Raw genomic sequence first — 23,967 nt, 5'->3', positions numbered from 1 at the left:
ATGCTACACTCTCGTGATATAACGTGTTTGTGGCCATATACTTAAAGATAAGTCGTAGCCAATGGTTTTATTTATTTTACTAGATAAATCTTTTGCTGATTTTACGTAAGCGTCACTTTATTTTAATATATTTATTAATTTTAAAATATTATGAAATAATAAATAAAAACTGTTATTTTTAATTTTTTTAAAAATTAAATTGATCGTTAGAACTCATCAAGATATTGTTTAAGGTTCAATAATTCAACTGTGGTTAATTAATTAATATTTATAAAATAATAATAATAATAATACACAAAATTAAATAATAGATTTAATTATATTTTTATTTCCAACTTTTTATTTTTTTGGACAAATTTTAATCTTAACAAATTAATTTGACACAGTTGATTTTCAATCTTTAAAAAAATTGTAAATTTTATCTTCCATCAATCGATTGGTTTTTTAATACACATTTTTTTATTGGTTTTTGGCCATTTTTTACTGGTTTTAAAAGCTTCAAATATAATACAAAATGGCATCATAAAAAATTATTATATAACTCAATTAATCAAAATATATGAAGCCACGGTCCACAAAGATTAGCTAGCCATAGTTTGCTAAGTCATCTGCGGTTGAATTACCTTCTTCGAAAATATGATTGCATCAGAGTTCTGACCAGTGATCTCTGAAAGACTGAAATTTCATGAGCCTACGTACGAGGGCTTTGTCTTAACAAAGAGGAGGACATCGTCACCAAAAATAGACGAGATGATGAGGGTTTGCCCTACTCGATTGAATCTAGTTAGAAATTAAATAACAATTGTTTAATATAATTTAAATTGCACATTTTAATATTAAAAAATAGGATCAAAACATCCATTAATCATTTAAATTTGTAGTGGACAAACAACTACAATGGTTTGCTATAGAAGATTTTGTTGAAGCTTCCTTTACATTGGGTGAATTGAATTCTCCTTCATGCGTCGTCAAAGCAGGGGTGTACTAACAGAAACTTCGACATCCAACTCCAAGTCAAAAACAGCATGCGTATTATGTATAATTACATTATTTTGAAGATTAATAGCTGGTTGGTGTTTGTAATACTCTCATGACAATTATACCCTCTTCAAGTACCTTATTCAAACACAAAAAGAAAGGTAAATTTTATTTTTATTGATAAATATTAGTTGTTAATTTTGATTAGTGAAAGAGATTTAAGCTCACAATTTTTTTATTTTTTCATTTTCTTTTCTATTATTAAGTAAATTTTATAATTTTAGAAAGGAGAAGATATGATTGTATATGAAGTATATAAGTGAATAATTTTTTTGAAGGACGTACATTATATAAAAGAATATTAGATGGGTAAATATAACATTGTCGTACGTCCTAAAGAATATGCATGAAAAGAAGTGGACAAAGCACTCAACTTTTGATTGAAGAATGAAAGCAACAATATAAAGAGGCTGTAACTACATGGAGGAAAAAGGTGAAATGTTTGGTAATCATTGAGTTTGTTGATAATAGAACTCACAAGTTCGAATAATGGCTTTGTTTTGTAGTCTTTCACACTAAAGTTGGCAATCAATCAGTGAAGAATGGAAGACAGCATTGATCGGAAGATAAATGGTGGGTGGACTAAATTCATAATGCATGTAGGCATTAATTAATATTTATTGAATTCCTATCCTATAACTTCTCTCCACTAAAGATTTTCACTAGACGAAAATGGATTTCGGATAATTAATATGCAAGAGGGACATCAGCAAGTAGCCAATTTTTGTAATCAATGAGTATGTATTAAATTGTTAATAGCTCAATAAATATATAATTTTTAAAAAATCAATAAATATATTTACTTTTATGGAAAATGAGTAAATATAGACCTTCACAATAAGTTAAGATGATAATATGATTTTTTTTTACAAATTAATTTATGTATAAACTAATTTTCACTTGTAACTTTTTTAATTTTATATTCTACAATAAATATTTAAATATGCATATACTTTTTATTTTGCAATTTGTTTTACTGTAATTTCACGTAATTATTACTGAAAACAGTATTCATCATTGGTAGTATTAATTGCGTATCATATCATAGATAATAAAAAAAATATTAATCTATAAAAAAATAAAACAAATTATTAACATTTTATCCTATTAATATATGATTTTTGTAAAGTGACTCAAATGAAGAATATGCTTTTAAAATTACATGTTATTGTAAATTTATGTATAAGTAACATCTTATTCATTAACCCACGTGAATCAGCCTAGCTAGTGATGAGAGTTTAAATAATTTAATTTGCACCAGATTTTAAGTTCAAATCTTTAAATAGACACACAAAAAAGAAACTTATTAATTATTTTGGACTCATTTTTGTTAATATTTAAAAAATAACTCAAATATTGACTAATATAAGGTTACATGTTCTTCATTTTGGCCATTATCTTTAATAAACGGCTCTCAAATATTGACTAATATAAGGCTAGATTAAAATAAACTAACAATACTAGGATGGAACTATTGCAAGTTTGTACCTATATTAGAATATATTTTCATATTCACAAAAAAAAGAATATATTTTCATAATAATTTACTTTTATATAATAAGTTCTTACAATATTTTTAATAATTATAAGAGAGAAAAGAAGAAAAAAATATGTGAAATTAAATAAATGATATCACAAAGAAAAATAACAAAATATTATAAACACGTTATCAATATTGTTATTTAGATATTTGTTTTATCATGTTACAAATGCAAAAAAAATTTACTGACTTTTATAGATGAATAATCTTGGTAAAATATTTCTTTCAAATAATTTTGTTTTGGCCATTCACATCACTAAAATATGTGAAACTTCAATAAAAATATTCGAATTTAGTGTAATTATACTCGAACCAACCTAACATTGTGAATATACAAATAATGAGTCTAATATATAAATATTATAGATCTAAATAATGTTTGCTGATAATCATAAATTTTGAGTTTAATTGATGGTTAATTTTGATTAAGAATGATTAGAATTTTTTCACTTTAACATTGTTTTTAATGAAATAATGAAGAAATTAATATCATTGTAATTTTTTATCAGCAAAAGTCAAAAGGAACAAATTTTGAGTGCTTTGAAAGAAAATTGATACAAAAACTGGAAGAAAAAATCTTGAAGAAAAGTTGGAAATTTTGACAGCTCACTTAATGCACAAGACCGACCCAATGCACTTGTTCGCTTAGCGGCCAACTCACGTTCAGCGCAAAGAAGGTCCACGAAAAAGTCCAAGGTCACACTTAACCCGAACTACACGCTAAGCGCATGATTACACCACCATTCCTGCTAAGCCCAAGAATGTGCAGCGTTGAAAGTAAACTATCTTAAGGAAGCAGAAGGAAAAGACACATTGACTCTCAAAGCTCTGGGTTGAATATATCCAAAGCCTCGACATTTCTAATTAGGAAAATTCTTCTTCTCTAGTCATTCTCCCCTTCCCTTCTTTTAGTTATCTAATCCTTTCTTCCATTCACAATCCCCGAAGTGTAAAGTCTCTCATAACAATGAGAGACTAAACCCCATTGTTAGGAGCCTGATAGGACAACTTTTGTAATATAACTCTTTCTTATTATTTATTTAATACAATTATATTTCTATTACTCTTTTCTGTGTCTATTTGTTTATTATGATCTCATTATCCATATAGTGTTTAGGAGATAATGTATTAAAAAATTATTATTTTTTAAAAAAACTAGAAAATCACATCTAAATGAAATCATTGCTAGAAATAAATTGATATTTGTTTAGCCTATTTATACATCTTTGATCTTAATGCAATTTATTATTTTTATCTTTGCAAAAAAAATTAAAAGAGAAAAATATATAAGTTAAACTCTTCATACGGGAAATAAAAAATAGAATGTCTTAGTAAATATAGGTGGAAACTAGGATATCATTAGATAAAGAAAATAAGTAATTTTGACATGTTAGGTCACAACATATTTATATTTTGAATTCATCTTTTTACATTTAAATTATTATTATTTTTTTCTTTTTTTCTTTTCCTTTTATCCTCAAATTTTAACCTTACAATTCTTTATCTCTTCTACTTCTTCTAAATTTTGGATTTGTATCACTTTAAATACAACAAAACTTCTTATAGAGTTAACACTTAAACTTCCAATTATTTTACTACTTTAGACGAATTAATATTGGTACAATTTTCAATCAATTATCACTTGCATATATAACTCAAAAATCTCGTGCATGACGCGACAGTTGACTCTCTCTGCTTGATCCCAACTTAGAGGCCCATCACTCAAGTGGTGGAAACTCCATTTCAATGTTCTGATCATGATGATTATACTTATTTTGCATTTGTTCGTCCACTTCCTCAGTAGCAGCAAATCGTATAACTTAGAAATGGATTCTGAAATTGTTTCCCATTTAGTATTGGCCAAGTTGCTGTATATATATGGCCACTGTGATGAGAGTGACCCTCATGACTCCAAATTCTTGCGCTGATTGGCTTGCCAAACATGGACAATCGTCGAATCATTCCCCAATTAGTAATCTGTTTTGTTAGACAGTAGTTGTTTTTCTGTTCTTGTTCTTTGTTTTTCCCAATAATAATAATAATAATAATAAAAGGATACCGATATAAGATGATGATGTAAAAAATGTTTTTTTAATAATATAGCAACGTTCATTCGTTCAAGACGAAAGTGTGGGGTTATCATATTTTCCCTTTCCCTTTAATTATTGGTGCAAGACAAAGTGAAAGAGCAATTATTGATTTGAATGAATCATAATTTCACTAGCTACCCTATATGAGTAAATCTCTAATTGCCCTCCATAAGTAGAAGCCCGCCTACACTGATCATATACTTCAGGAAAATAAGTTTTAAAAAGAACATGGAGATCATTAGCAAGAAGCATGAGCATATGAAACTAAACTTTAAAAAAAAATTCTTATCATTTTGTTTAGATCATTCTTCAAGCGCGCTTGAATGAGCTAAAATGGTGATTACAAACATTAGTTAAAAAAGGCTGGTGAATGTGAGTGACTGACTAGGTGAGAAGTACAGTTATTTGGAACTAAGTTCGACTCAGCAACTCATACATGAACAACTAATACATGGCGGCTAAATGTGTGTAAAACATGATACTCAAAAAGGTAAAAAGAGAATAAACAAAGTCGCCCTCATTCTTTACTCGATTTCACACTTGTAATGGTACATGTTATTTAATTTTCCATCTCACTACCTCAAAAATCTCTTCCCCATTTCATCCCTAAACAAAAGTGAAAGTTGATTTTATTTTTTTTGTTAGATTACTTATTTGTTCTTTATAATTTCATAATTTTTATTTTTTTAGTTTTTATAGTTTGAAAATGATCTTTTTAATTCTTGTAAATTATATTTTAATTCTCTTTTAGTCTGTAGTTTTAAAAGTGGTATTTTTAATCTCTATAGTTTCATGATTTTTATTTTTTTAGTCCTTATAATTTTTAAATTACAAAGATTAATAGAGAATTAAAATGTAAATTATAAAGACTAAAAAAATACTTTTAAATTATAAAAATTAAAATATAAATATAAAAACTAAAAAGATCAATTTCAAATTATAGAAACTAAAAGAATCTTAAATTATAAGAATCAAATAAATAATTTAATCTTTTTTTTAGTGAATAGTGAAAGTTGATTATTTTCAACTTTTTCATTTTTCTATTTCAAGTTTTCAACCCTATATTTGGATGGAAACAAACAACAAATTGTAAAGATAAGACTTGCTAAAGTTTGAGCTTTTTATTTGTCCGAGGAAAAGTGTGTGGTTCACACCACGCGTGGTTTTGTAAAATGAAAAATAATTAGTTTAAGAATAACCAAGATTATGCACTGTTTTTATTTTTTTTAATGACTACCTAACGTGACATTGGTTTGTAGCGAGTGAACTGAAATTAAATCCAACCTTTGCCCTTTATTTTGATTTCTTTTAAAATCTAAATATTGTTTTATTAATAAGGAAAAATGTTGTTTTATTTGGGTAAATCTAATCGTAGGAAATTGCTTTACTACTAATTTTTTTTAAAAAAAGTAATTAAAAACTCTTCTTCTTTTTTCTTTTATAAAAAAAATTAATTACTTAAATTTTAAACCACAAGAATTGTTCATGTTGAGAGTATATCTGTATATATATGCCGGTTGTGTCGGACATACTCATAATTTAGTACTATCTATTTTAGCGAAATTTTTCATACACAAAATTTTAATTTTAAATTTTACTTAAAGGGAATTAAACATGTATCACTTGAATGAACCATCTGTTAATTTTTATTACCTGATCAATCTTATACAATCTTTTGACAGCAGAGTGGATGAGATACAAAAGAATAATTGAGAGACAACAAAATATTAATAATGAGAAAGAGAAGAGTGGAGGTAGCTTTAATCATTTGATATATAACTATAAATTTTTTATTTTGGGATAATGAGTGACAATTGACAAGTGAGACTTAAAACACGTACGTAGACATTGTTGGTTTTTTTTTATAACCTCTTCAATTTCTTCTATACAACTCGTAGGCATTTTTATTAGTTCTTTTTTATACCTCTATTTCTTACAATGTACTCCCTCTAATTGTTTATATGTAAGAAATAAATAGGTATATTTTTTGTGATTTTAATTATAAAAAATGCACATGTGCACCTAGTCACTTTTATGTGTATTAATTGCTCATTCTTTTTTATATCCTTAATTTAATTTAAAATTTATTAATGAGATTAATTTTCAATACAAGTGGATGTATTTGTTTGCCTATTAAGAATATAATTACACTAAGAACAATAATTATTCCTTAAATAATGTGTAGTGTCATTAAATATAAATATCACTTAAACTATTTAGTTTTATAAATATTTTGAAATAAAAGTTAAATTTATATTTGACATTATTTTTTTAGGAGATGACATTATTAAATTTATATATGACATTATTAATTAAAGTTAACTATTTTGTTAATCTTAATTAGTTAGTTGTTTGTTTCATACATCAAAGATACAAGAGAGAAGGGAGTGCTCACTTAATGAATGCACTTTTTTATTCTATTTATAGGAAATATAAAAAAAATAGATATATTATTTTTTAATTTTTTGTACTTTTAATTTACAGTAAATTCTATTAATAAAAAAAACTCATTTATTATCCATATAAACGGATGCATTCATTGGCGTGTTAACAATATAAGGTCACACTCAAGATTGATAACAAAAATTAATCTCTTGACTTAAGAGTAATGTTATTAAATATAGCTACCTCTTGAATTATTTAATTATATGAGCATCTCGCTGAAGTATAACAAAAGTGAACATGCACCAGATCTGGTACAACAGTGGAGGGAATGATTGTAGCATGACCAGTGGGCAGTGGTATTGGATTTTTGTTAAAATACACATGTGCCAATGTAAGTCAGTGGTTCACTTTCTTCCGCCATACATGCCCTTTGATGGAAGTGGAACTAGCACAGACACACATTTATCCCCTTTAAAGCTTTGCCATCTGCTAGCTAGCCACTTAGATATCATAGCAGTGGCAAATATGGTCTCTTTAAGGCCATGCTTTCTTTTCATTCTTATCTGCATCGCGATAATTAATCATGCACATTCCAACAATGATCGGAAGGCAAATACACACTTATATCTTATACTCCTACCTCTTATTCGACACTTCTTTAATTAGTTGCATATGTTCCTTTGTCCTGTGGTTTCCTTCTTTTAGTATCTTGCTTATTAAGACAATAATGGTGCTTAAATTTAAATTCCTTCCTTTAATTTAATCTTATCATTTTCTCCACACAGACTTACATTGTCTATATGGGTGATCATCCTAAGGGCATGGACTCCACTTCCATACCTTCTCTTCATACATCCATGGCTCAAAAGGTTCTTGGCAGGTTGAACCTTAATTATGTCTATTGTCTAATCCTTGTTTGATTATGAAATTTTAATTTCTATTATGATAAGTCATGTTTGTATTACATTCCAGCCTTATCGCAAGGCGCTTCAGTACTTGGCAACTTCATAATTCACAAGTTCTGAATATAGCACAACAGCTTTAATATCTTTGTTACTGAATAAAGAAATCAATGCTTAACTTAATCGCTGCAATAGTAGAATAGAGCTAGATTATTTATTTTTGTTCATTATCCAAAAGTACAATAAGATTGACTATCCAAATGTACATGTGCATGCATCCAGCGACTTCCAACCCGAAGCTGTACTTCACAGCTACAAAAACTTTAATGCATTCGTCATGAAGTTAACAGAAGAGGAGGCAAAAAGAATGGCAGGTACTATAATCTCCTTTCCACACAACTATTTTTCTTAATTATTCATTATATGTTATGGAAGATAAAGCATAATGTTAATTACTTTGGAATTGCAACAGAAATGGACAACGTTATCTCTGTTTTCCCAAACAAGAAGAATCGTCTTCACACAACAAGGTCGTGGGACTTCGTGGGCCTTCCTCAGAATGTGAAAAGAGCAACCACAGAGAGTGACATAATTGTGGGAGTATTAGACACGGGAGTTTGGCCAGAGTCTGAGAGCTTCAGTGACAAAGGATTTGGTCCTCCACCAACCAAATGGAAAGGATCTTGTCATAACTTCACCTGCAACAAGTAATCATTTATTTTTAAAATTATATTTATACTCTTACATTTCTTTTCCTTCTTATCAATAATATTATTAAAATTATTCAGTCCACATCTGAATAGTTTTTTTAAAATTTATTTATTTATTTTATTCAATTTATTTATTTTTTACTTTTTTAAATCCATGTAGTGTACGGATTTCAATATTAATTTTATATATAATTCCCATTTTCTTTGTATTTATCTCTTTTTTTTTAAGTCAAGGAGTCTCACCTATTGAATGGTGTTATAGACTTTATTTTTAAGTTTAGTATGATTTATTTCAAAACCTGATTTGACTAATTAGATTACTTTGCATAGGTCTAATTTTTATATACATAAGTTATACAATAGACTCACAAATCAATGAAAATGGGAGGTTTGTCTATTTTTTACCTAATAACGAAATTTGTAGTAGTAAAAAAAAGTTGAAAAAGAAAATCATATTTTGAAAAAAAAAAACACACACACACACATATATATATATATATATATATATATATGAAATCGTCTGTCATAGGACGATTTATTTATTTTTATAATTTTTTTTAAAAATCTACTCATTTAATAATTAATTAAAAAATTACATTAGTTTTATAAAAAAAAAGTCAACTTTCTGACTAATTAGTGTCATACAGTGTAAAATACATAACTAAAAGAGAAAAAGAGTAAAATACTCATATTATGCAATTAAAATAATAGAGTGAGAATGCCACTTTCCAACTTGAATATTCCGTGCTAATTGGATGTTTACTTTGTAAAAAAAAAAAAAAGAAAAAAAAAAGTAGATTCATTATGAAAGTCAATATTTTTATGCAGCAAAATAATTGGTGCAAAGTACTTCAATCTGGAAAATCACTTTACCAAAGATGATATCATATCTCCAAGAGACTCGCAAGGTCACGGATCACACTGTGCATCCACAGTTGCTGGAAACTCAGTAAACTCTGCAAGTCTATTTGGATTTGGCTCAGGGACTGCTCGTGGAGGAGTTCCATCTGCCCGAATTGCTGTGTACAAAGTATGTTGGCTCACAGGGTGTGGTGATGCTGACAACCTTGCAGCATTTGATGAAGCTATTAGTGATGGAGTAGACATCATTTCTATTTCAACTGGAGCCTCTGGAATAGTACACGATCCTTATTTTCATGATTCAAATAATATAGGAAGTTTCCATGCAATGAAAAGGGGGATATTAACCTCAAATTCTGGCAACAATTTGGGCCCTTCTCTTTACTCAATGACAAATTATGCACCATGGTTAGTTTCTGTGGCTGCTAGCACTTTTGACAGAAAGATTGTCACCAAGGTGCAATTGGGCAATGGGGCTATTTATGAGGTATATATCTTTTGTGTAAATTCTCCATATATATAGCTTGATTTGAATTTATTTTAATTTAAAAAGTATTCAAAGAAAGGCTAAGTTTAATGGATGAGTTTGCCTATATCTACAGGGAGTTTCAATTAACACATATGATCTTAAGAAAAAATTCTATCCACTGGTTTACGGTGGAGATATACCTAATATTGCTGGAAGACATAACAGCTCCACATCCAGGTATCAGCAAATGAATTCTACAGTTTTATTGGTTGTATTATTATTTTTTTTTTTTTTTAGGAAAAAATTGAATTTCAATTTGATACATTGTTTATTTCTCAGGTATTGCGTAGAGGACTCTTTGGATAAACATTCAGTGAAGGGAAAGATTGTTCTGTGTGACCTAATTCAAGCTCCTGAAGACGTGGGGATTTTATCTGGGGCAACTGGTGTTATATTTGGAATTAATTACCCTCAAGATTTGCCCGGAACATATGCCCTACCTGCTTTGCAGATTGCTCAGTGGGATCAAAGACTCATTCATTCTTACATAACTTCAACCAGGTATAAATCCATATTTTATTTTAGTTTTTCTGTAGGGAAAAATAAATTTAATTTTTTGAGATAAAGTTTAATTTTAATCTCGTCAATATATCACAAACTCAACCCCTCCTCCTCTTTTTGAGATAAAGTTTAATTTTTTGCGGAATTTTAGATAAAGTAAATGTATTGCGACGAGAATTATATTGGCATCTTCCCTCATGTTACAGCCACACACACTTTTCTCTAACAAAATTATTGCATCCACATCGATCTATCTTGAGTAAATTAGGTGTACGTTGGCTTTTTAACTTATTGTATAATTTTGTAAAAAAATAATTGTATTATTTAATTTCATTCAGGAGATATAAAAACTATTCATGTTACGTTTTAATAGTGCATTTTGTTATATTATTTATATCATATATTTTAGTAAAGGAGACTGTTCTGTTCACATGCACTTTTATTATTTTTAAAATGTCAATACATTTAAATATTAAGATAACTCAGCAAAAGGAAAAAAGTTCAAGATTGAAATCTAATAATACATTATCCCTTTTGGTGGAGCCTTCCCAATTCTATAAGTTATTTATATCCTCCCTAACTTTTTTCTTTTTCAAGAAAAAAGCTCAAGACTTCACTTGTAATCTGTGTGTGTTTGGTTGTGAAATGAAATTAAAAAGAAACAACTTTAAGCTGTCAGGATTCGAAGAGAAATAAGAAAGAAAAAGTTTCTTTATTCTTATTTAATTCATTAGATAAAAAATATAATTATATAAATAATATTTAAAATTTTATAAATATGATAAAACAAAACTCTAAATAAGAACATTTTTGTCGTTATAAAAAAATATACTTTTATTATTACACATATGATCTTTAGTAATAATTTTTGTTTAACTCATATTAAAAAAATTTAACAATATTTTTAATAAATATTAGATAAAAAAAATTGTTCGACATGTGTCATAGTGTTTCATTTAAGGATTTTTGCTTAATGTACAGAAAATTAACAACTCTTGTAGTTTTGCCTGTATTATGTAGGTTCCAAAACAAGCCACTTACATTGAAATTCAGATTTTCCTTCTTTGTTTTCTTTTTTCTTCAAGGTTGTGTATGTGTCCTACCAAATGAAACGTTATATATATATATATAATAGATGAGTCACGGTTAAATGATAGATTGATTCAAAATCAAACTTTTATCAACTAAATTTTAAACCTATCAAATTCAACCTTTTCTGAGTTTTCTCATTTATTGTTCTACCAATTGCTAGAAATGCAACAGCCACAATATTTAGGAGTGAAGAAATAAATGATGGGCTAATGCCTTTCATAGCTTCATTCTCATCAAGAGGTCCAAATCCAATCACACCAAATACCCTAAAGGTATAATCCAGATCAATTTATCATCCTTCAATCTATGAAATTCTCATTAGAATTAGTTATTGATATTTTAGCCTGACATTGCTGCTCCCGGAGTTGAAGTTATAGCTGCATGGTCTCCAGTTGCCTCACTTTCTCAATTTGAGGGTGACAAAAGAGCTGTACAATATAATGTAATCTCTGGCACTTCAATGGCCTGCCCTCATGCTACTGCAGCAGCTGCATATGTCAAATCATTTCACCCTAGTTGGTCTCCTGCTATGATCAAGTCTGCGTTGATAACCACTGGTAATGACTTTGCTAAATTAGTAATAATATATATACCTTTAAGTGTATTTAAAGTACAAAAATAAAACAAATTTGTCCAGTGCCCGGAGACTCCTCGCAACGGGAAGGTATAAGACACAATTTTACCGCTGTGTCAGGATTTGCCTTCATTTTTTTTATAAAAAAACTAAATTATAATTTAGTAATTAATTGCATAATTCTTCTAAGATACAACTTTAGTCCAGTAATCCGTTACACATATCGTAGGAGTTTCTTTCCACATCCTTTATTGTTATCTCATCTAATTACTCAGCCAAATTTGACCATCTTTATTGCATTCTAATGACAGCTACTCCAATGAGTCCTATTCTTAATCCTGAAGCTGAATTTGCATATGGAGCAGGACTAATTAATCCTGTTAAGGCCGCAAATCCTGGTTTAGTATATGATATTAACGAAGCAGATTATATCAAGTTCTTGTGTGGAGAGGGGTATACAGATAAAGAGCTTCGAATCCTCACAGAAGATCATAGCAGTTGTAGTGGACGAGCTAACAAGAAAGCTGTATATGAATTAAACCTCCCAACATTTGCTCTTTCTGTTAATGGCTTAGATTATAGTCGTGCTTATCGAAGAACAGTTACAAATGTGGGATCGGCAACATCTACTTATAAGGCCAAAGTAATTGCTCCATCCTTGTTCAATATTCAAGTGAAACCTAGTACTCTTTCCTTCACATCTATAGGCCAGAAAAAGTCATTTTACGTCATAATTGAAGGGACAATTAACGTGCCAATAATCTCTGCTACATTGATTTTGGATGATGGCAAGCATCAAGTTAGAAGCCCAATTGTAGCCTACAAGGCACCAAATAATTGATTGATCCTAAGAGTGTGAAACAATATAAAATAAATGAAAATGAAAGTTGAGTGACTGAATGTTTGTATGAGAATTTTAATAGTTAAAAATATTACATATTTTTAAAAAACATGACAACAATCAGGAACGCACATTTTTGTGAATATTTTTAATAATTGAAATTAATTAGTATAAAATAATTGAATATTATTGAGAAAAGAATACATTAATATGAAGGGAAATGAGAATTTAATACAGGAGAGTACCCTTGAGGCGTTAGTCTTTGACGTTGATCTGCCCAAACTGCTGCTTTGAGGCACCAAGGTTGGTTGGAATTCACCTGCACCGAACATTTAAATCAACAAAATACATACCAAGGAAAACAAAAACCAACCGCTGCACCTATACAATTCGTACCCTACTCCATTATCCTCATTAATTTTACCCAGCATATGTATTAATTGCTTTTACCACACCATTTTGTTGATGCATCCAATTCAATGATGAAGCAGCCTACTAAAATAGACAACCATCCAAATACATGTGCAATGGATAACGTTTCCAGGTTCGCAAAGTGCTGCTACCCCCCAAAAAAGAAAAAAAAAACTATTTGTCATCCCTATAACACAATATAGAAATAATTACAAATCAAGTAGAGAAGATTATAAAATGAAAGTGTTTGATTGAACTGACGAATTACTTATGGTGTTAATTAAGGAGTACATCCAGTGTCATGGTTGAGGAACATATTTAATTATTTATTTATGAATTTTGTCAAGAACAGTTAACATTGCTCAATTCCAATTATGTCAAAGCGTCCTTGGATGGCTTAAATTTCTGTGGAGATGAGTACGAAATTAAACGCTTCAAATCACTTACAATGGAGATGAATTTATCCTGGCATGAATGATTTCAAGCAACTTGCACTTTGGTATTTGTTACCTAGATATGACATGATTAATATTTTCAGTGTCCCTGCTTAAAAGAAAATCAATGAAGATTCACTGTAGAAAACCTCAGATACCATTCCTATAATTACAGAGGTGACAGAAAACCTGGATGTTATCTTTGTGACAAACAATTGCACGAAACACTTGTGAAAAACTGGATCTCATTCAAGTAAATGCAATCAAGGTACGTACCTGGATTTTCGCCCTCACACGTCACAAACCATGTCCTTGGTGGGCTTGCAAGGAGGTTTGATTTGGTTCTGATTTAATACTGCATTCAAACAAAAACAAATTAATTGAACTGCATATAATTTTTTTTTGTTTAATTTGTATGATTTTTTAACCAAAAAGTAAATCAAATCACACCGTGAATGCTCCTATAACAATAATCCAATTATAATTAAACTTTGAATCAATGTCATCAGATCAATAACAAACGTATATATAATTTAAAACATTGATATATTATTATAACAAGAATTACATTATCAAATGAATTGCTATTTTTTGTCTATGGAAAATAAAAACATATATATAATTTATATTACAAACGTAGTCTATAACAAAATAATTAATAAATTACTTTAATATAATATAATATTTAATATATTATACTATAATTTACCAATATATTTAAACATAACCTTATTAAAATTAAATGATTGGTATTTGATTTTATTAATCTTAAAAACGATAAACATATTACTTTTTTGCAATCCACAAAATTTTCACCATAGGAAATGAGATACAACTTTAACATACCATAGCTCTTCATCAAAAAGTAGTATTTCATCCCCTATAAATACTTGATGACATATCGCGGACAAGAAAGTAATATATATGTGTATTATTTTTTAGATTAATAGTTTTAATAAGGTTATGATTAAATATATTGATAAAATATAGTAATATAATGTATTAAATATAAGATTATGTTAGTCAGTGAATTTTGTTCTTTTTTTAGACTCACCAACATTACCAGGTTTAATAACCAACCCTGATTTAAAGAATTGATATATTATTTTTTAAAAATTTACACAATCAAAAGAATTGCAATTTATGTTTATTTTTATTGAAAATAAAAAAATAGATAAATTACATTACAAAATGTAGTCTATAACAAAATATTCAATAGATTACTTTAATACAATATAATATTTAGGATATTACCAATATATTTAATCATGATCTTACTAAAATAATTGATATTTTTTTTAATATAAAAAATACTTTATTAAATTCAAAAAATCAATAGATACAAAGCGATCCCATTTGGATCCAGCTATCACCCAGCACCCAGTAGACTAAAAAAACGTGGCAGACAAATAAATAAAACCTATATGCTATCCCCTTCTAGCATTAAGATATCTATATATTTCCTAAGCCTTTTATTATTCCACCCTCTATACACCAGTGTATTTATTATTTTCTTTCCTACTGTATTGATATCAATAGCTTGGCCAAAAATTTTGTTGTTCCGAATATTCCAAATCTCATAAATGGTTTCAGCAATCGCCATTTTGAGAACAGTCGCTCGAGTCCCTTTCCCTTTGGTGTGACGTATGAGCCAATGTAATTCATTAGGCCAATCACTTGGATCATGGCGAATTTGCACCCATTGTAAAACTTCCATCCAAACACGCTTACTGTTATCACACGCAAAGAATAGATGATTCATCGATTCCTCTTCTGAACAGAAACAACAGCTTTTATCATCAATCATTCCATACTTGCACAATCTATCCTTGGTTGATAATCTACCATGGCACGCAAGCCACAATATAAAGTTTGCACGGGGCCTCGCGATGTTTCCGTATAACAAATTCTTCCATTCCTTTCTTTGTCCACAATCTTGCAGCTTACGATATAGTTTACCCATATTGATGCTGCCTCGTATCATGAGTTCTTCCATATTGTTTATTTTTTCCAGATCTTCTCGCTGCTTTAGTATGGCTTTCATGATCCAAGAATCGGTGTTTTTCATCTCAATATGTATCAGGGTGTGTTTGATTTGTATTTTTATTTTTTGTTTTTATTTTCTAAAAATTGTTTTTATTTTCAAAATATTAAAATTTTAAAAACATATTTGACTTCTTGTTTTCTGCTTTCAAGAAATAAAAACACTGAAAATATGTTTTCAAAAGGAAATCTATTTTTAGATTTGCTTAAAATTACATTCATTATCACCGGGTTTTCATTTTACTCAAAATAAGGTTTCTGGTTTCAACTAAAAACATTGAAAACGAAATTTTATTATTTCTAGTTTTTTATTTATTTGAGAAAATATTTTTACTTCACCATTTTCTATTTCCAATAAAAAATGAAAACAAAAAATAATTAAATCAAACATCCGCTTACTTTCTTGTAACCCACGTAATTACATCATGTATTTATTGGAAATAAGATACAACTTTAACACAACATCGTTTTCAATCAAAATTTGCGTCTCATCATCCCTTATAAATACATGATGACATATCATAGATCCCTTATAAATACATGATGACATATCATAGATTTGAAGAAAGTAATACATGTGTATTCTTTTTAACACTAATAGTACCAATTGCCAATCATTTTAATAAGGTTATGATTAAATATATTTATAAAAATATATTCATATAATATATTAAACATTAGATTTTATTAGATAGTGAATTTTGTCCTTTTTAGTCTCACCAAGATCCAAAACTTTGAAACTATATTTACTATTAAAATGCATAGGTAATGTGTAGTTAATTAACTACCATATTTATTTGTAGTTACAAAATAACTACTAATTTTTTTAGCTAATTTCTAAAATTCTTGCACTGAATAACTCATGAACATTATGCAACCAACTTTATGAACTAGACTCCCTAGGTTTGAAAATTTGTTTATATAAAGATTAATGGTGCTTTTATATTTAATTAGTCCTCAATATTTTTTTAAATTTTAATTTTGTTCTCAACTTTTAAAACCAATTATTTTTGTGCCTATATTTTTATAACACCGAAACTTTAGTCCTTAAAACTATCATTTTCCACCGGCCTATGCATGCCTTAAAGTTTAGATATCAAAATTTATAAAGACTAAAATTAATGTTTTAAAATTCATAAAATAAAACCAAAACTTAAAAATCTCTTTATAACCATTAATAACATCTGATGGAAAATTAATCTCACTCTTTCCATTTTCATTCTTAACAAATCAAATCAGATGAGACTTCTTCGGTAGTAATAGTAGTGATTAATTAAGGTATTCAGTTGTCGAATACTAAATCATGATTACCAATAATATTGCTGATCGAAAGTGATTAATATGGTGAAGTGATTTCACAGCTAAAAACGAACAGTGAAAGTTGATTGTTTCTATCTTATCCATATCTTTGCATATTTGCTATTTGGATGGGGGCATATGAACAAACAACAAACTGTACAGACAAGACTTGCTAAATTCAATAATAAGATAAGAGCTGCTAAAACACGAACTTTTTACTTGCCCGAGAGCAAAAGTATGTGGGCATTTTTTCACGTGTTGGGGTATTCGTGAAACAAGTTTACACTTTTCCTATCATAATCAAAACTATGGAGTCAAACACCCTAATCTATTTTTTTCCTTTTTTAACTTCTAATTAACCAGTAGAAAATGTGCACATGTATTCATACCGTATTGGTGCAGTTTTTTTCGCACTAAATAGTAGGACTCTTTTTTAAAGGGTAATACTTACAAAAATATTAGACCAAAGATATACGAAATAATCGCCTTGTTTTTGCTAATTCAAGCACGTATCCTAATCTATTTTTTCCATTTTTAACTTCTAATTAATCATTAGAAAATGTGCACATGTATTCGTGCGGTTTTTTTCGCATTAAATAGCAGGACTCTTTTCAAAATTTGAATTAGATCCGATTGAAGTTTAATATCATAGAAGATAGTTAAGATTATATAAACCCTATTTATTGACAAAACATATTAATTTTAACATGATATATAATTAAATCATAAAATTAAAGAAGTATTTATATTTTAGAATATATATTTTAAAATAAATAATATCAATCTCAGTAAAATATTATGTTAGATAAAACATTATTCATTACATTAAGAAGTTATATTATTAATACATAATTGTCCTAAAAATTAAGTTTTAAAAGAATATAATAATTATAACATATTAGAATACTCTGAAATATAACCGAATTTATTTTCAAAATATATATTGAGTCTAACTAATTTCTTAACCATGCGTGTTTTTGTCGTAAAATCGTTTAAGAACATGAAAGATTACGTGTTGCTCCATTTTCTCAATGACTGCATATACACCAAACGTGACATTGGCTTCTAATTATTAAAATGAAGTTAAATCCATTTTGCCATTTTGAGTTATTATGTGTTATATATATATATATATATACACGAGAAAAAGAATTATATATTTATAGTTACATTAATAAATTGATATAAGTATGAGTCCCTTAATAAATTATAACTAAAAAATATCTTAAAATATACAATAATATAATATAATCTGTTAGCAACACATTCATATTAAAAAATAAAAATATTCATATTAATAAATACTTATAAAATTTACTAGTGTATATACGTTAACAAGTTATGATTAGATAATATTAATTTATTCATACTAATAATAGTATATATATATATATATATATATATATATATATATATATATATATATATATATATATATATATATATAAGTGAGAAGTCAAACAAATGAAATATTACATACTTATTAGCAAGTAAAGTTATAGCAGCTCAATTTTTGTGGAGCTGGACCAAATCCTCCGTCAGCAAAGCTATAAGAATTAGGCCAAATTCCACTATCAATTACTCCAACGACCGTTACTTTCTATGTTTGTTCTTCGGACATTTTCAGGGAGACCAAGGAAGTCCCGACCTTGATGTTTGGGGACTATGGATTCTGTTTGGGATAATAGAGACCACACCATCCATTCCTGGCCAAAATATCTCATTTTTTTCACAAAAAGTATACATCATATAGGAGTTATATATAGACTGAAAAGTATATATATATATATATTAAAATTACCTTTCATCCTTGTTGCTTCTTCATTTGTTAGCCTTGCCACAAACCCATTAGAAATTGTAGCTGTGCAGCAAAGCATCTGGTGCAATTTTTCTGGATGCATACATATATGCCATTAATTTGGAACTATGATTAATTATTTATGGTAAAAAAAATCATTTGAAATACAGGTAATTAGACACTATTATAGGTGGTCATTTTAGATGTATTCTATTGAAAATGGGGAGCTATTGGGTAATAATATGTGATCTGCCGAGGACACTTTGAACCAAGCTAGTGTGAAGTAATTCTGTGGATTCCACGCCCTTAGGATTATCGCCCATGTAGACGACGTACATCTATATATAAAATATTACTAGAGTATGCCCTTTCGTTGTCATCTTTTCTATCCAGTTCGTCTTTTTACTTGTCTGAACCAACATCTGGAAGCAACAAGTAGAAGGAAAAGACAACTTAAGACACATACGTACACACAGCAGGAGCTAGCCTCACCATCTAGTCTTAGCTAAGAAACAAATTACACTAAACTAAACACAAAAGACAACCAAGAAAAAGTCAAAATATTTTTACTAAGTACGTTAAAGTTAATAATAATATTGGATAGAAAAAGAAAAGTATAATAAAATATAGAATAAATTACACATATGCTTTTTTTTAAAAATCAGATTGTTTATAATATAATTTTTTATGTCCTTACACTAACCTTATTAATTGTTTAAAAACATTACAGCACTAACACCTCTAATACATTACACTAATCCCTTGTTATTTAAAAAGTATTATATGTATCTTTGTATCTTTATAAGAGAGATTGTTATAAACATAAAATAAATAAAATACCGTGTGTATAATATGAAAAAATCTCAAGAACTGTCTGTAATTTATTCTAAAATACAATAAATAAGGTGGAATTTACTTAATTTAACACATTAATTAGAGTGAAAATTAATAGTTAAAATAATAAATTAAGGAGATAAAAACTTTATCTTCTAAAAACCAAACAAATGTAACGCTTAGAATTTTTCAAGAAATCCACATGCATTAGAATCTTGGAAAACATCAGAGCTTTAATTTATTATTTACCGTATTATTTATTGTCAAAGACTTTAGGTCACAAAGCAAGAATTTTAAAATCAAGTCAATGGCTTCAATTACTAAAAGAATATTGGATGACGTACAGAGACCTATTCTTCTTCTTTTTTAACCCTTAGCTTGGTTCAATGGTTTTATGATCATCTTATTAATAAAAAAAAGATATCGATTATGTAACAGTAAATTCTTATTGGATACTTACACTTGCATATAAATTAAATTCAGTTTTAAATTGAAGATTCCACGACATCTAGGAAATAAATATAATACGACTCATGCAGTCTTAATCATAATTATTGTAACGTTAAAAATCACAATATTACAGGTATAATTGCAATTTAAAACCGTGCAATCACCAATTAATTCACCATTTTACATGGCCGTGGATCATGATCGTGATTCGAGAAGGACGTATGCTGATTTTTTTTTTTTTCATTTTGCATTGCCAATTAGAGATTTTGGGGTATATATAACAATAACCCCTTTTTTATCAAAAAGAAAAAACCGTTTTATGTAACAAGATCCTTATTCCACGATGTGGTGGTATTGCAGTTATAAGTTATTTCACTCTCATCAATATGAATTTTGAAAATGAATAGTAATTGATAATTAATTAATAATTAATAACTTAATGAATTAAAAAGAAAAACACGTTGCGATTTTCGCGGGCGTTGGAATCCCACATGAAAGTTAAGTCCGTTCAAAGTTCCTTTCTCGTCCGTTAATTTTGCTTCTGCTCACGTTGTTGGCCTTGAATGTGCCCTTTCTTCTCTCTCTCTCGCTCTCTCCTACCCTGTTCCTTGTTCCTCACTCCTCTGCAAAACTTGCACCAAAGTTTGAGTCTTCAATCCCTCTAGCCGCAAACCCAGTTTGATTATTTTACGTTCCATCGTTTAATTTGCATGGCGTTCAAAGTGGACCATGAATACGATTACCTCTTCAAGGTCGTATTGATTGGGGACTCCGGGGTTGGAAAATCTAACATCCTTTCCAGATTTACGAGAAATGAGTTCTGCTTGGAATCTAAGTCTACCATTGGGGTTGAATTCGCAACCAGAACATTGCAGGTTTAGTTAATTTATACGTACAATGTATATTATGTTCTTCATTTTTTTTCCTTTAATTTTGGATTGAGGTTTATTGTAATTTTGTTGGTTTGTACATTCTTTGATTGATTGGGGAAAAATTTGATGAAGGAATTAATGGCTCTTGACTAGTATGGAATATAATTATGTAATTTTAGAATAATGCACTCAATTGTTTAAATTTTATTGAATTTGTTGTGTTTCAATTGGATTCATTCAAATAAAAAAATAAAAAGAGAGAGAGAGTTAAATTGGTACTATTCTAAGAGCAGGGATGCGTTTACATACGAGTTCTCCAAAAAAAAAAATACGAGTTCTCCAAAAAAAAAAATTGATTTTTTGTGAACAATATGGGAATAGATGGTTGAAAATTGAAAGTCTATTAAATGAGAAGTTCTTATATTTTCAAGTTGCTACACTAATCCAGTAAAATCATACTGTACTACTTAATACATGTCACAACATGGTATCATCAATAAACTGATCTTTCACGATGTTAGGAGAACTTCCTCTTTCAATTTTTACTTAGAGAAATGCTAACAATCCATTGTTATTGGGTGAAAATTCATGAATAATTTTATTACATTTTTAACACCAGTTTTTGCACTTGTAGTGTAGCACAATTCACTTTTACCATGTGATGAAATTTAATTTGTACTTAGAAGACTAGGTGACAAGAATCCAACTCTTGACCACTTGATCAAGAATAGGCTATGAAATTTAAGCATGTGTGTGAGGTGCATTTCTTAGCAATAATCATACATTTTATTGGATTGAATAGAAAGCAAATTGGAAGGTTGAAGAACTGCAGAGTGTATTTAGATACTTTCTCCATTGAACAATAGTTAATAACTATTGACAACTCATCCTATATACTAGTATGTATGATAAAGAGATGGGATACTGCCATGCTGGTGTAATCCCATCTAATTAAGAACACATTAAGATTTTACATCTAAAAAAATTGAAATGAAATTATATAACAGTATGCAAAATTTCTCCCCCAAAAGATTAGAAATAAAATTATTTCTGTATGATGAGAATAATATGCTTGTGGTTTGAGGGCTGTCAGCTGTGACAAGTAAGAACAGCAGAAATGTGACATGTTTGATGAGTTCCCTATATGAAGAAAATGAAAGAAATGAATTTCCATTGCTAAATATATATATATATATATTTTTTGTCACCAGAAAGAAGAGTTATAATTAATTCCCTGGAAACATATATATGTTTATGCAGGTGGAGGGGAAGACTGTGAAGGCACAAATATGGGACACTGCAGGGCAAGAGAGGTACAGAGCCATCACCAGTGCCTACTACAGAGGAGCTGTTGGTGCCTTGTTGGTCTATGACATAACCAAGAGGCAAACATTTGACAATGTGCAGAGGTGGCTTCGGGAACTACGGGACCACGCAGACTCCAACATTGTTATCATGATGGCTGGAAACAAATCTGACCTGAATCATCTGAGAGCAGTGTCTACTGAGGATGCTCAAAGTTTGGCTGAGAGGGAAGGTTTGTCCTTTCTAGAGACTTCAGCATTGGAGGCATACAATGTTGATAAGGCATTTCAAACCATTTTGTTTGATATATATCACATTATAAGTAAAAAGGCACTGGCAGCACAAGAGGCTACTTCCTCTACTGGCCTTCCACAAGGAACTACCATAAATGTCTCGAATATGGCTGGTAATGCCGGCGGCAATAGAAGTTGTTGCTCTAACTAATTAACAGGGTTACCATGTAGAAAAGCAGAGGGAAAAAAGCAAAGTTTCTCAAAAATAAAAAAATAAAAAATTGTTATTTGAAAACACATGAGGAATAGTTGCTAGTTAATTGCTACCTTTTGTCGGTTTTGTTTTTTTTTTTTTCTGTTAGACCTGGGAGGCAGATGATCTCTAGTCTTCAACAATCTCAATTGAAAATGAATATGGCGTGTTAACAATTCATGTTCTTTGCTTTGGCGTTAACAGATTCTTCATTCTTGAAATACAGGCGATTCAGTAGTTCAGTGGAATTTAGTCTTTAATGTTGTAACTCTAGTGTGTCAGTTAATGTTCTCTTATTCTTTCAGGTGTATGTTTCATTCATAATAAAACCTTAGCGTTCATAACACAATTTTGTTAGTATTGACAAAGAGATGCTTGGTATATATTGTTCATTTTGATTCATTAATTGTCTATGTATAGTGTATTTAGAGGAATTTTAGTTAAATACTTAATGTTAACCAGAAAATAATAAGTTCAGAAACAGCTTTTCGAAGTCCATTTTCCATTTTACCCCAACCAATCATCTTGCATGCTATCCTGTATCAAGCATTTCTTATCAGAAAAGATAAAAGGCCTTGCCAATTTGGAAACTGAAATGAAGTAGAAATTGAACAAAAGTAAATATAAGACATCTATAAGCATTATAGAATCAGGAAAATTCGCATTTCCTATCAACTTAGTCACAACAATGTTGCCATTAGGTAGTCCAACAGGTAAAGGGATTAATTTTCTTGTAAGATGTGAACATGTTAAAAAAGAAACATATACGGTCACTGTCCAGTACCCTATCATTATGTTTTGCATCTACTGAACAAGTAATACATGTTTTACCTTCATTCCAGGCTCCAGCTGTGCACTCCAAGATAAATTCTATATATAGGAGTAATTTCCTCCATTTTGTATTCATCAAATTAGAAATAAAAATAATTCAGTTTCCTCATTTCAAAACTTTCTAGTTTTCAACTTAATAAA

General features: G+C 29.0%; 2 protein-coding genes across 3 annotated transcripts; both read left to right on the top strand.

Annotated features, from left to right (window-relative positions):
- Positions 1 to 7,379: 7,379 nt before the first annotated feature.
- LOC100815516 (cucumisin) lies at positions 7,380 to 13,117 on the top strand. Of its 2 annotated transcripts, none has more exons than XM_003518351.5 (10): positions 7,380 to 7,662; positions 7,839 to 7,933; positions 8,238 to 8,329; positions 8,428 to 8,662; positions 9,494 to 10,013; positions 10,129 to 10,232; positions 10,335 to 10,556; positions 11,809 to 11,920; positions 11,992 to 12,205; positions 12,534 to 13,117. In XM_003518351.5, exons 1-10 carry the CDS (start codon positions 7,393 to 7,395, stop codon positions 13,061 to 13,063), a joined length of 2,394 nt encoding a protein of 797 aa, XP_003518399.4. In that variant the 5' UTR covers positions 7,380 to 7,392; the 3' UTR covers positions 13,064 to 13,117. The 2 variants fall into 2 exon arrangements, with proteins under 2 accessions (XP_003518399.4, XP_040864803.1); XM_041008869.1 differs by having other exon boundaries at positions 7,390 to 7,444.
- A 7,535-nt stretch (positions 13,118 to 20,652) lies between these two features.
- On the top strand, positions 20,653 to 23,175 carry LOC100813743 (ras-related protein Rab2BV). Its single transcript, XM_003519321.5, has 2 exons — positions 20,653 to 21,207; positions 22,465 to 23,175. Exons 1-2 carry the CDS (start codon positions 21,043 to 21,045, stop codon positions 22,951 to 22,953), a joined length of 654 nt encoding a protein of 217 aa, XP_003519369.1. The 5' UTR covers positions 20,653 to 21,042; the 3' UTR covers positions 22,954 to 23,175.
- Positions 23,176 to 23,967: the final 792 nt, after the last annotated feature.

The sequence above is a fragment of the Glycine max genome, chromosome 2 (genome assembly GCF_000004515.6).
Source record: "Glycine max cultivar Williams 82 chromosome 2, Glycine_max_v4.0, whole genome shotgun sequence".
NCBI lineage: Eukaryota > Viridiplantae > Streptophyta > Magnoliopsida > Fabales > Fabaceae > Glycine > Glycine max.
The sequence above is the reverse complement of the archived record's forward strand: the minus strand, read 5'-3'. Positions and strand labels throughout refer to the sequence as shown.